The sequence below is a fragment of the Ochotona curzoniae genome, unplaced genomic scaffold (genome assembly GCF_017591425.1).
Source record: "Ochotona curzoniae isolate NIBS_2020 unplaced genomic scaffold, NIBS_Ocur_1.0 contig_3819, whole genome shotgun sequence".
NCBI lineage: Eukaryota > Metazoa > Chordata > Mammalia > Lagomorpha > Ochotonidae > Ochotona > Ochotona curzoniae.
Genome location: NW_024466004.1, coordinates 2,858,604 through 2,872,399, shown reverse-complemented (window position 1 = coordinate 2,872,399; position 13,796 = coordinate 2,858,604). Strand labels below are relative to the sequence as shown.

General features: G+C 57.3%; 1 protein-coding gene across 2 annotated transcripts in view; it reads left to right on the top strand.

The window, feature by feature from the left end:
• The first annotated feature begins 3,962 nt into the window (after nt 1-3,962).
• Nucleotides 3,963-13,796, top strand: part of CPNE5 (copine 5) — a 66,185-nt gene continuing 56,351 nt past the window's right edge. For both annotated transcript variants that reach the window (XM_040983277.1, XM_040983276.1), the window contains exon 1: nt 3,963-4,057. In XM_040983277.1, the coding sequence (XP_040839211.1) occupies nt 3,963-4,057 (95 nt within the window). The remainder of the gene's footprint in view (nt 4,058-13,796) is intronic.

The following is a 13,796-nucleotide window of genomic DNA, read 5'->3' as shown; positions in this document are numbered from 1 at the left end:
ACCATCATGTTCCCTTAGTGGCATCCAACGGTGGCAGCATCCATGGGGACTGCGTTGGAACCATCAGCTATGTATTTGAGCAGAAGAAATGGAAGCCTCAGGCCCTAGGCCTCCTCCTCCAGTTTTATGTTCTGGGACCACTGGCTGATGTGACTGAAACATCCCTCCTTCTGAAAAGCTATGTGTCTAAGTGAGGCCGTGATCTTACCTCCTGTCCTAGCCTCAGATCTTACCCTGTGTGCTCTGGTCACACAAGGTGCCCATCCTGGCTCTCTGGCCCTTGATCATGCTGTCCCCACCAGGAATGCCTGCTCAACCCCAGGAGCCCAGGTACCAGGTCATCACCTGGGGCCACCATATCCTTGCCCCAGCCCACCCTTGCCTTTACCACTTTAGATCCCCCCAAGCCCCATGTGCAAATGACTGCCCTGCAGGGACAGCCTCCAGCCTCTGAGCCAGCACTGGGGTGTTGTTTCACAGCTTCTTGCCCTGCTCTGCTGCAGGGCTGGGTCTGAGATGTGTTCTCAGATCTCCCAGACCTGCCTGGGGTGAACAGCCTACAGCCTATAGCTCTGCACAGCAGTCTGGCTGTCTTTCCACCCTCTCCCAATTCCTCACACAGCGCATCTTGAGTGCCCCTGATGCACTGCTCACAGTCACGTCTTTGTCTTGGCATCTGTCTCAGAGGAGCCACACAGAGCCATCACCCTCAGCCCTTTGAGCAATGCCTCCTGACCCTCCCTTGTCCCTACCCAGGTGGGCAGAGCTGAGGGCCGCTCTCCTGTGCTCCCAGGTCCTTGCTCTCCCCATCTGTACAGCCAGCTGGCACAAAGCAGGTTCCCAAAGAGTTTGTTTTACCAAAGAGCCAGCCATGGAAAACGTAAGACTAAGAGAGAATGCAGGTAGCATAGAAGGTTCCTACATCTTTCTAGGAAGAGGTGGGGTTGGGTGTGGCATTGTGGAATAGCAAGTTAAGCTGGTGCCTGTGACACTGGTATTTCTCATGGCCTCTTGTTCAAGTCCTGCTGCTCCAGCATCCTGCTAATGCGCCTGGGAAGGTAGCGGATGATGACTCTTAGTACTTGGGCTCCTGCCACCCATGTGGGAGACTCAGATGGAGTATCTGGCCCCTGGCTTTGACCTGGCCCCAGCCTTAGCCCAGCTCCAGCTATTGTGACATTTGGGGAGTGAACCAGCAGATGGAATATCTGTCTTTCTCCTTTTCTCTCTGCAACACTGCCTTGCAAACAAATAAATGAATCTTAAGACTAACCTCCTGAAAGCTGCTCCAAATGCTGTCACATGACAGGTTTACACCTGGCCTCAGCCTAAGAGGCAGTTGGGCAGCTAAGGCGGGATCAGCCCAGGGTTCAGGTCTCCACTCTGCCAATTCCCAGCTGGGTGCGCATGGACAAGACGTGTAGCCTCTCTAGGAACTGGCTTCCTTACGCGTGGGTCACATTACCCTGTCCATTATCATTTTTAAAAACTTAAACTTGGGTCTGGCATGGTGGCCTAGTGGCTAAAGTCCTCACCTTGAACGTGCCAGGATTCCATATGGCTACTGGTTCCAATCCTGGCAGCCCTGATTCCCATCCAGCTCCCTGCTTGTGGCCTGGGAAAGCAGTCGAGGACGGCCCAAAGCCTTGGGATCCTGCATGGGAGACCTGGAGGAGGTTCCTGGCTCTCGGCTTTGGCTCGGCACAGCACTGGTGGGCTGTTGCAGTCACTTGGGCAGTGAATGGAAGATTTTCCTCTGTCTCTCCTCCTCCCTGTATATCTGACTTTGCAATAAAAATAAATAAATCCTAAAAAAAAAAAAAAACCCTGGGCCCGGCGCGGTGGCGCAAGTGGTTAAAGGTCCTCGCCTTGCACGCCCGGGATCCCATATGGGCGCCGGTTCTGATCCCGGCGGCCCCGCTTCCCTTCCAGCTCCCTGCCTGTGGCCTGGGAAAGCAGTCGAGGACGGCCCAAGAGCTTTGGGAACCTGCACCCGCGTGGGAGACCCGGAAGAGGCTCCTGGCTTCGGCCATTGTGCTCACTTGGGGAGTGAATCATCGGACGGAAGATCTTCCTCTCTGTCTCTCCTCTCTGTATATCCGCCTTTCCAATGAAAAAATAATAAAAATAAATCTTTAAAAAAAAAAAACAAACCCTTAAACTCATATATGGTCCCTGTGAACAGAGTATAAACCACTGAACTATATATACCATGTTAATTGACAATTTAATGGTCATAAGCATGGTGTCTGGCCCAGCTCTTTGAAAATAAAACAATGACAGTTTTTGCTGTCCACAAGATTTCCCAAGTTGCCCCAGCACCTGCTGGGCACACAGCAAGTACTCAGCTAACATTCACACAATGAATGCACAGCCTATTCCTAAATGGGATTTCTAGCATTGTCTAGGTGAGGTGGGTAGAGGAGAGGGGACACAAACACTCCAAGCCTGATTTTGTGTCCCCAGCAAAGGAAGCCCAGGTTATTCCGAGAGGGGAAGATTGGGGTCCAGACCCACACCAGGTCCTTCAAACCCAGGCTCCCCCCTACTGTCCCCGTTGTGTGTTGCAGGTAGCAGAATGAAATCCAGCTGATCCTGGCCTGTAAGTAAACCAGAAAGGCTTGTCCCCAGATAAGGAATCTGTTCTCCCACTTACCTCTGGCTCTGGCTGTATCTTGCTGTCCCAGGACACAGCATCTGGGGTGCCCCTTCTGGTCCTGCTGCTAAAAGCAAGGTTCAGAGGGGCCACTCTTATGTGCCCAGCTTGGGATTCCCTGGGCCTGGGCTTCACAGGAGCGGGGCACACAAGGGAAGGCTCCCACTAGAGACAAGGCCTCCCCCAACCACCCAAGTGGCTTGGGACCACAGGGGTTGGAGAGGTGAACCTTCGTCTCCCCTCACACCCCTTGCATCCCTGCACTCAACAAGCGCTCATTCCATAAAGCTGGCCGGCCCTGGGGAGTTCCCGCCGCCCACCCACCTGGTCTGGTGGAGACTGGGTCTGAGACACCTTCTCAGGGGGACTGGCTCAACTGAGTGGTACACCACAGGAGGCAGAGGCGGGCTAGGGGAAGCGACCAACCCTCCCCGGGCCAAGAGGCCCTCACGAGAAAGCAGGCTGGTCCTCCTGGCCCTGGGGTCTCCCACTCCCAAGGAGGCTGGCTTGAGACCCGCCCCGGGTGGAAAGCGCTCGGCGCATACACACCCTATTTCCACCCATCTCCCCGCACCCACGCCGGGTTTCTCGCACCTACACCTGTCCCTCCGCCAGGGATGGAGACCTTGGAGGGGAGCGGAGAGGAGGGAAGGGGGAGATGCAGCCGAGCTATCGCCCCCAGGTCCCCACGCCCGCCACGCACACAGACACTCACGGGCCCTGTAGGCTCGCACTGGCACCGCGCGCAGACCCCGCCCGCGGCCCCGCCCCGACCCCTGCGGGCGGCCCCTCCGGCGCTCCCGGGCCCCGCACGCAGCCCGCCGGGGAGGCGGGAGGCGGCTTCGGGCAGATTTGATTTTCCCGCAGCCCGGGCGCCCCGGAGCCGGAGCCGGAGCCCGAGCCAAGGAGGTGGCGCTCGTAGTCTCGCCCCAGCCCCGCCGCCGCCTGCGCCGAGACCCAGCGCAAGCGGCGCAGCCCGGGCGCACTCGGCTCCGCGCTGCCCGCGCCCCGGCCACCCACGCCCCTCTCCGGGTCTCCCGCGTCGCTCTCCGTCACTCCGCGCGGAGCCCCAGCCCTTGCTTCCCCAGGCTCCTCGCGGCGCCCCCAGCGCCCCTTCCCCACCCGTGGGCCCCGCTCCCTCCGCCCCCCTCGCTTCCCACGCCCCCTCTTGGCACTCCTCTCTCCGCCCATTGCCTCCCGGAGCGGCTCCCGAGTTGGGGGTGAGCCGGGGCTCTGGTGGCTCGGCAGAAGGCGTAAGTCGCGCAGCAATTGATTGACTCATTTTGGGTGGGGGGCGCGGCAGGCGATGGAGCCGCCCGAGGACATGGCGTCGCTGAGTGAGTTCGACTCCTTGGCGGGCAGCATCCCGGCCACCAAGGTGGAGATCACCGTGTCCTGCAGGTGAGAAGCCCGCCCGGGTCCCCTGCCCCGCCCCGGACAGCTGGAGCCCCGCGGCTCCTGCCCCTTCATCGCTCTGTCTCCGCGCATCCCCTGCCCCCGTCCCTAAATGTCCTCGCCCTTTCACCCCCACCCCCGGGGATCTCCCCAGCCCGGATCCCCGAGAGCCCCTGGCCAGCTGCCGAGGGTGGCGACGGCAGAAGGGGGAGCCAAGGGGGGGGGTTCCTGTCCCGGAAAGTTTGTGCTCCAGGCTGCTGCTGCTGTTGCTGCGAGGGCACGAGGGGTACCTGAGTGGGGCGGGGGGGGGGGGGGGAAGAGAAGGCTGGAGGCCACGGCGGCGGGGTTCCCCTCGGGCTGTGTCTGATCAACCAGTCCCTGCATCTGGAAGTGAGCGCTTTGCTCCATCCCTCACATACTGCACCCAGCTCTTGTCTCCCCAGCCTCCTCGCGGCTTCCGCAGTCCCCCCTTCCCCCACCCCCACACCCTAGACCCCAGTAGCCTAGCCCTGCCCTCTCTCTCCTGCGGCAGCAGAATCCACTTTGGGAAAGGAGTCAGATGGAGCCATTCCTGCCCAGGTGTGGATAACCCACTGCAACTTACAGTGGCGCTGTTTCGAACAATGACGACTTGGGTCCAAGATCTTCAGCCAAGGATTAGAACAGAGATTGTGTGGAAAGCTAGGTTCTACTGGGCAGAAGGAGGGGTGCTTTGGTGGGGCACCACTTGCATGCCCAGTCCTGGACCCAGGACTTGGGTATAGTCTCCAAGGGCTGTGTTGACATAGGCACCAGGCTCCTCCGGCTGGGTGGGAAATGCTGCCCTGGGCAGTGGTTCCCTGTGGCTGGCTGAACTGCTCCTGCCCCATATGTCATTTCCCTAAAGTACCAACAGCTTTCTGGAGGCCTGGCTATGTCCTTCCCCTTTATCACTCTCCCCATCTCCTGCCAGGACCCTCTTAGGTCCAGACCCTTCCTCTGCCCTATGGCCCAGCTACAACATTGTGGCATCAGGGAGGTATATGGAGAGCCAGAGAGGTGTGTGAAAGGGAGGGTGGGGTGAGATTGGAGACTTGGGGCCCGCAGGAGTGACGGCTGGGGAGGTGCCACAGGGCTGCTGGGAGCCAGGGCCTCCAGGGAATTCCTGAATGTCCAGGCCACCTCCCAACCCCATTGGCATCTTGCAGGTACCCTGCCGGAAGACTCCTGATGGCCCCCAGCTCCCACTCGCCTGCCTCCCCAGCTGCCAGCAGCTGTCACAGCCCTCCCTCCCTGTTCCTTCACACACACACACACACACGCACACACACCCGCACCCCTGCACCTCTCTGCTGTCAGTCATGCCGCCTGTTGTCTTTCTTCACTCTCAGGAACCTTCCCACCTGCCAGCCTCTGCACAACCTGTTCCCCACTCAGACTTCATTGCCCTGCCCCTGCCCCTTCACATCCCCCATCCTCCGTGGCCCAGCCTCGTGCTCCATGCCTACAGACACCCACGAGACGCCCTCCTCTGATCCCTGTCTTGGGTGTCCCCCGGGCCCTGAGTACTTGGCCCTGGCCATGAGGCCACTCACATCCTGACACCGGACTTCTTAGATCGCCTCCCCCAAAGCAGCAGGGTGAGCCCTACAGGTCAGAGGCCATCTCTTAGCCTCAGCTGTCCGGGTTCTAGGCTGAAGCAGGGAGAGGGCATGGCAGGATCTGGCTGCAAGGAGGCGGAGCACAGGCACAGAGTAGCTTTCTTCAGCGTGTTCTTCACTCCATGCCCTGCGAGATCACCCCATGATCAGCCCCAGCTGTGCCCCAGAGCAGAGGTTGTGGATGCTGAAAGCTTAGGTGAAACCTGCTGCTGGCAGGGCACTCTGGAGCAGGCCCTGGAAGGTCTGGCATGTGTGGGAGAACTCCGGGGGCTCCAGGGTAGGCAGCTGGGGCTAAGGGCAGGCGGTGTTTTGGGAAGATCCTGAATTGCCACCACTGACACCCTGGAATCCTGGTTGGCAGGTCCCCACTTCCTGCCTTCCAACCTGTAGTCATCCAGGAGCTATCTGCCCTGTGGTCAGGGAGCTCCTGGCTGCCTGCCGTGCCTGTCCCAGGACACAGCCTGGCCAGAGTTCAAGGCTGCCACGGGGCTCCAGCCAAGTGTATCAGTGGATGAATTCATGCAGACCCCTGCTTTGGTTGTGTGTCTTGGTTCCTAGGTAGTCGACCCCAAACCAGCCATGTCTGCTGATTTCCGAGAAACCTGTACTTGCTGGGTAGTGGTTAATCTCACTGTGCCTGGGTTCAAATCCCAGCTCTGTTTCTGTGAGTTTAGATGAGCTGCCCTGTGTCTTCCTTTTTTTTTTTTTTTTTTTTAAGATTTATTTATTTTTGTTGGAAAGAGGAGAAACAGAGAGGAAGATCTTCCGCCGATTGGTTCATTCTCCAAGTGGCTGCAATGGCTGGAGCCGAGCCAATCCGAAGCCAAGAGTCAGGAGCTTCTTCCGGGTCTCCGACGCAGGTGCAGGGTCCCAAGGCCTTGGGCTGCCCTCAACTGCTTTCCCAGGCCACGAGCAGGGAGCTGGATGGGAAGCAGGGCTGCTGGGATTAGAACTGGTACCCATTTGAGATCCTGGCGCATTTCAAGCCAAGGACTTAAACCGCTATGCTATCGCGCTGGGCCTTGTGTCTTTGTTTTGTTTTTAAGATATATTTATTTTTATTATAAAGTCAGATATACAGAGAGGAGGAGAGATAGAGAGGAAGATCTTCCGTGTGATAATTCACTTCCCAAGTGAGTGCAACAACCGGTACTGTGCCGAGCGGAGCCAGGAACCAGGAACTTCCTCCAGGTCTCCCACACGGGTGCAGTATCCCAAAGCATTGGACCATCCTTGACTGCTTTCCCAGGTCACAAGCAGGGGGCTGGATGGGAAGTGGAGCTGCCGGGATTAGAACCGGTGCCTATATGGGATCCCAGCGTGCTCTGGGCGAGGACTTTAGCCGCTAGGCCATGCCACCGGGCCCCGTGTCTTCGTTTTTAAAGAACTATGCTGCGCTAACCACTTATTAGACAGAGGATAATACAGAGGATTAGACAGAGTAACCCACACGAGGGAGTGAGGCTGCTGTTGGACGCCTGCAGTTAGATAGACATTGGTCTCTGGAGCAGGGGGTCCTGGAGAAGCCATCAGTCTGCAGGTTCCTGGAGGTGGTGTGGCGATGGGTGAGGCAGCTGGCCAGGGAAGTCAGTGCCAGCATTGGCTGGGACTTCAAGGACCTTCCTTCCTCCCATGTCTGTTCTAGACCTGTGTGCCTCTTTGCTATCTGCAGTCCACTCAGGCCCACCTGTGTGCTGGTTGTTGTGCGTGTGCTGCGTGTGGGTTAGGAGGAACGATTCACATTGTGTGGGCAACAGGAGACCTTCACACTCAGGCAGGGGCCAGGTGGAGCAGGCAAGCCTTGTAGCATGGGGTAGGATCCCCAGAGGAATCCAGAAAGTGGGCATATGCACGAGCCTGGAGCCTGCCTAGTCCTCCAGCGCTGCTGGACTCTGTCCAACAGCAGTCCCCACCCGTGGTTGGTGGCACGGGGCTGGTGGGTAGTGGTGGACTCTGACCTGCAGATTCTATATTTGGACTGTCTAGACTGGCATTTGCGCCCTTTCCCCACACCCCCCAAACATGTGAATCTGCTTGGAGTCTCGACTTCGGCCAGAGGGCGGGGCCGGGGGCGGTGTGGCAGCTGTCAGAGCCAGAAGGCTGGGAGGGCCTGTGAACCCTTGAAAACAGCAAGGCACTGTTCAGTGGAGGCAGTGGCATGAGAGCAAGCTGCAGGTGCTGAGTGCTTGCGCCTCGCTGGACACTTCACGCCTAGGGATGACTAGGGGTGAAGTCACCCCAGGAGCTGACTTGTGCCCAGCCGTCTCTGACCTACTCACCTAGGGTTGGAACTAAGATTGTTGCCTGTGTTAGTTTTGAACTGCTGGGGAACAAAATTGTCACAAGTGTAGGGTTTGCAACCTCACAGGTTTATTTGTATGTTTCTGGCCTGGCTTGCTTGAGCTCAGGGCCGTGTTAGGCTCAAAGCAAGGTGTCCACAGGGCTGGACCTCGATCCAGGGTTGGGGATCCCATCAGGCACCCTGGATGTGGGCAGCTCCTTGCAGCTATAAGATTCAAGTCCTGTTTTCTCACCGGTTGTTGGGCCAGAGAGACATCTCAGGGCTTCTGTAGTCTGTGCACCTAGGAGTCCCGGCCAGGTGACACTGGCACCAGGTTGTGGCTTATTCCAGGTCCCTGGGAGTTTCTCCATGACCTGCTGTTCCAGAGTCTTGGATACATCAGCTGTCGGGGCTGGCATCCTTGACTGTGTGTCGTGACCTGATCATGCATGTGGCTAGCCTGTTCTGTTCCCAAGCTGTGTCCACATGCAAGGGGAGGGGATTGACCAGATACGGTCCCCAGGTAGTGGGAATCCTGGGGAACTGTAGTCCACAGGGTTGCCTTTCTGTTTCGGTGACCGAAGCTGGGTCTTGTGTAGAGTAGGAGTAGAGGGTCTACCCTCCCTGTGCTCAGGAGCTGTACATCATGTGGACTCTGTTCCTAGGAAGAGAGTGGAGTGGGCATCTACAGAGGCTTCTTAGTGGCCCTGAGGCTGCCCAAGCTCCCTGGGGCTAGCACGGGCCTGGAGTGCGACAGCTGTGAGGACTGCTCTCCCATGTCCAAGCAGCTGGTACACATCCGATGTCAGGTGATTGGGGATTTGATTCTGCAGGTGCAGAATGATGGCCTGCCTGCCTGTCCCATTTGCCTGGTACACTTGTAAGACACACCAAGGTGCCTCTGCCTCCTGCTGGCATTTCTAATGGCCTCGCATGGTGCCTGCAGGTCCCATGAGGTGGTGTTGTGTCTTCAAGTATCACATGGGCCAAGTTGCTGGAGTCTCCATCTGTGAGACAGCAGAACATTCTCATCATGTCCTCTAAGATGGCCATGGAGGCACAGAGAATGGAGTCTGGGGGTGCTCTCTGTGAGCAACAATGTGCTTAGCTGGGGCCGTAGGACCCAGTGCTGCTGCTGCCTCAAGCCACTCCCTCAGTCATCTCTGCTGGTTGTCCTCAGCTATCGAAACTTCTCCCTGTGCCAGACCCGGTCCTATCGCTAGGCTGTAGTGGTGAGCAGGATACACTCTGCTCTCACAGAGCTGGGCAAGGCGGGGGTGGAATAGAAACAGAAACTTTGATGAAAACAAAGTTTATTTATCTGGAAGGCAGAGTTACAGAAAAGAGAGAGATCTTCCATCCACTGGTTCACTCCCCAGACGGCTGCATCAGCCAGGTCTGGTCTATGTTGAAACCAGGAGCCTGGAACTCCATCCGTGTCTTCCTCTTGGAGTGTCAGGGACCCAAGTCCTTGGGGGTGTCTGTCCCAGGTGTATTAGCCAGGAGCTATATTGAGAGCGGGGCAGCCAAGATTTAAACTCATGCTCTGATAAAGGATTCTGTCATCAGAGGTGGCAGCTTAACCCACTGCAACCACAGCTTGAGCCCCAGGAGTTTCATGTGGTGTTCACCCAGCATCTGGGCTGGGTGGTGCTAACCAGGAATCTAGTTAACCTTTAAACACTTTGCAGGTTGGTGTGAAGGGAGTCACAGTGTGGAGTCCCTGATGTTGGCAGCAGGGGAAGGCCATGGTGGGTTTCCCATATGTTTGCAGTTGGAGCCTTTGGGCCTTGGTGAGGGGGTGGGGCAGGCATATGGAAAGGAGAGGTACCAAGTACACTTCCTGGTTAAGATCCTGGCTTCCCTGCCACTCTGGCAGGTGTGTGACTCTGTGCACAGGTGAGAGGAGCTGGAGGAGCCGGGCTTGTTCAGAGTCACAGGATGGCCCGAGGACCCTGGGGAGACTCCAGGCTGGCTACAGCTGACGCCAGAACTCAGGCTGCTTTCCCAGTGTGGGAGGGACAGGGATCACAATTAATGATAATAAAAATGCAAATAGCCCTGGCAAGAAGAGCTCTTTCAGCCCCGAGAGAACTACTGTGCAGACACTGGGGATATTGCCAGCCTGGGAGATGGCACAGGCATCTGAGAGAGCGTGTGGGGGAGTGCCAGGGGCTGGGCGCCGGGGTCCCTTCTGTTTCTTCCGTCTCTCCTCCCATGACTTCCATTTGAGAGCATGGAGCAGGACAGGAGATCTCTTGAGAGGCACGTCCCAATGAGCTTGATGACATAGTGTATACATGCACACACACACACAAACACACAGCTTCAACTGCTTGGCACTGACATGCAGGGTCCACAAGGCCACCAGTTAAGTACTCAACACAGCACTGTATACCTGCACAGTATCTTCATGCTCCTACCGTTTGCAAGTTGTTTGGAGTTGCTGTAGAGGGCAGGGATGGTGCCGGCGGCCAGGGGGTCTATCTGGGGCTCTCAGAAGTCCTGTTGCTTCTTGAGCTTGCCTCTTCTGCCCAGGGTCTGCACTCCTGCAGGAAGGGTTCTAGAGCCGCTGGCATCCTGCTCCAGCTGGGCATTTCAGAGCAGGGGGTAGGGGATGAGCCCCTTATTGAGCACCTTCTGTATACCCGGCACAGTTTCTCTGTGGCAAACATCATCCTTGCTGTTTTGCAATGAGAGATCTCAGAGCACCCTTGGGAGGTGGGGACTAGGGCTACCCCAGCTTTCCAGTTGTGGGTGCCAGAGCCTTGGGGAGCTGGTTGTGATTGGCCTGAGGCTGTGGTGCTGGCTAGGGGACGGGACAGGTGTTAGAGCCGGCAAGGAAATGCCAAGTCCATGTTCTCAGCGTGCCCCCATCACCAGCCCCCCACAAACCTGAGAAATGCTGGGGAGAAGACAGACCCATCTCTCAGAGCCTTGGCCGTCTCAGGAGTCTCCTTGGGACTCTCAAGGGAAACTCCCTGTGTCTGTGCGGACAGGCAGGCTTGCTTTACAGCCCCAGGCGCCTCATGACATGCTCCTCGTGAGGACCCCCGAAAATCATGGCTGGGTGCAGTCAGGGGCACTTAGAGGCTCTGCTGAGAGACAGCTGGGATGTGCGACAGGATCACTCCACGAGCGGGTCTACTCAGAGGCAAGTGTGGTTGTTCAGGCGCTCCCTGCAGTTAGGGCTGTCTCCCCCTCAGACCGGGGCTCCCTGAGGACAGGGCTGTGTCTCCCCCTCAGACGGGCTCACTGAGGGTGGGGCTGTGTCTCCCCCTCATACTGGAGCTCCCTGAAAATGGGGCTGTGTCTCCCCCTCAGACTGAGGCTCTGGCTGTGTCTCCCCCTCAGACTGGGGCTCCCTGAGTATGGGGCTGTGTCTCCCCCCTCAGACTGCGTGTGGCTCCCTGAGGACCAGGCTGTATCTCCACCTTCCGTCTGGAGCCCCTAGTTGGAGATGTTATTCTCAGGCCCTTCCTCTGCACCTGCCCAGGGCTCATCTCTCGTTCTGGTGCCTTCTCCCTTTGCTGGCGCCTGCTGGCTCTGACCTCACAGCCCAAGGGCTGCCCACCGCTGTCTGGATGCCTCTGAGTGGGGCCCTCCCTCAGCTCGGCTTGCCTGGCCTTGATTTCAGGAACAAAAGCAGCCAGGCTGCAGGCTGCTCTGCGGACAGCGGAAGGGTTTTATGGTCTTTGGGGGGGAAAAAGTACATTTTGCCTGTTGGAAAAAAAAAAAAAAAACTCTGTTTGAGCTCGACAGAGACAGCAAGCAGAAGAAAAGCACTTAGGGTCTGGGCTCGCCCGTGGCCTTGTGGTCAGGCCTGCACAGGGCAACAGAGCTGGTGCCTCCCAGGCTGCAGGAAGCTGTGTGTTACAGGCCACACCCTGCTGCTCTGGGCCTGGGAATGGGCAAGGGATGCACACAGGTGCAGATTGTCTGTGACTTGGCAGGAGGAAGCTGAGGCCATGGAGGTGCAGGTGGTTCATGCTGCCCTTCTGCCCATGTTGGCCCGAGCATCCCCTGGAGCAGAGATGGCCCTACCCAGCAGCAGGCTGACGGTGCCAGACCCGGCTGGCAGCCTGTCCTAAGGCTTCACAATCTAATGGCGCCCCCGGACTGCTTTTAGCCCCTGCTTTATGGATGAGGAAACTGAGACACAAGGGAAGCAAGGTGCCTGTCCGGAGCTGGGATATGAGCCCAGCATGGCTGACCATGCCCTTAACCTTCCTCCCTGCAGCCAGGACGAAGCATGACCTGAACAGGAATGGGCACCTGCCAGGGAGAGCGGCAAGGGCTGCACTCACCGGGTCACTCTTCTGGGTCAGGTGCCAAGTGGGGCTGTGCCAGGAGCATCTCACAGCCTGTGAGTCAGATGCACACACATACACACACACTTTTGCATCCTGAGGTAAGCTGGGTCCTGTGGTGGGGCAAAGGGTGACCCACTCCAGGCAGAAGAGCTCAGGGAAAGACTCGGTTGTTGGTCAGTATCCAGGAAATTGAGGAGGAGAGCCAAGAATGTTCTGGAAGTATGGCAGGAATAATTTCGGTGGTGTTGAGTATATATTGTTAGGGTGATCCAGGCCCCAGGACACTGAGAACTGCAGACAGCTTGATTCTGTGACTTACCTGGCTGAGAAGCAGGCAGGACCAAAAAAAGCCACATTTGCTTTTCTTTGAAGATAATGCACAACTGTCTCTCATCCACACAACACACATCCTAGACTGAAACTCAGGGAGTCACTATTTCTTACTAGTTAGACATGACTTTCCTGAGTTTGAGGTGCAGCTGTGGAGGCCAGATCTCCCTGCTGGTCCCTGTGCCCAGCTTTCCTGATCTGTCAGGGGAGAGGGCCCCTCTGAGGGCCTCTCCGGCTTGACCATCGAGGATCTCGTGCAATCATAGAATTTCCTTTTAGATTGCAAAGGCAATTCCTGCTTTTGTTTGTCACATTCAGCTCTTCCCACTGTGATCCCATGCCTCAGGACCCTCCACGGTGGATTCTTCTTTGAGGTGAGGGTAATTCGTGGGTGCTGAAATCAAGGCAGACACCCCTGTCTCTGGATCCAATATGCTGCAAGACAGCCAGTCTAGAGAGAAGCTGGCCTCACTCGGTGGGACTGGTTACAGGTGCCTGTGGTATATCGCGTGGTGCCCCTGGCATTTCATCAAGGCCTTGTCTGATGGCTTCTGAGTGACAGCTGGCAGGAGGGCCCTGGGAACCAGCAAGAAGGGCCGTGTGCGGTGAGATAAGCTGTTGGTGGGATAAGCTGTTGGTGGGGAGACTGTCTTTGGGGAGAGGCCCCTGAGTGGGGATGCAGGGGAGAGTTCTTCCAGTTCCCCACTAGCTGTCTGGGGACCCCTCTCTTAGGCTGCATCATTGAGAACACACTGAGGAACAGGACCTGGGCCATCCCGGAGTCTGTGGACACCCATGTTAGCACCTGCTGCTGCGGTCACCTGTGAGGAAGGCAGCCTTGGGCTCCCACCTCGAGGTGGGGGTAGAGATGGCAGGTGCACTGGGAGGTCAGATTGTGCTTGCTCATGGCCTCAGGGGTGGTGACTCAGGACAAGACTTCCTTCTAGACTTTTCTGCTTCTACCACTGCTGGTGGAGATTGGAGTATGGCAGCATCAAGAGAGGGTGGACCAGATGATCCTGAGGGCTCTTCCTGTTTGACTGTCAGGGTCTAGTGTTAGCCCTGACCCTTGACCATAGAAGGACTCTGTTTCAACCAGTCCGTGTCCCGAGGGAGGTGTAGCTCGTTAATCCACAGGGGCTGGGGATTGAAGGTAATGGCTTGGAGTGGTGAATGCTGGA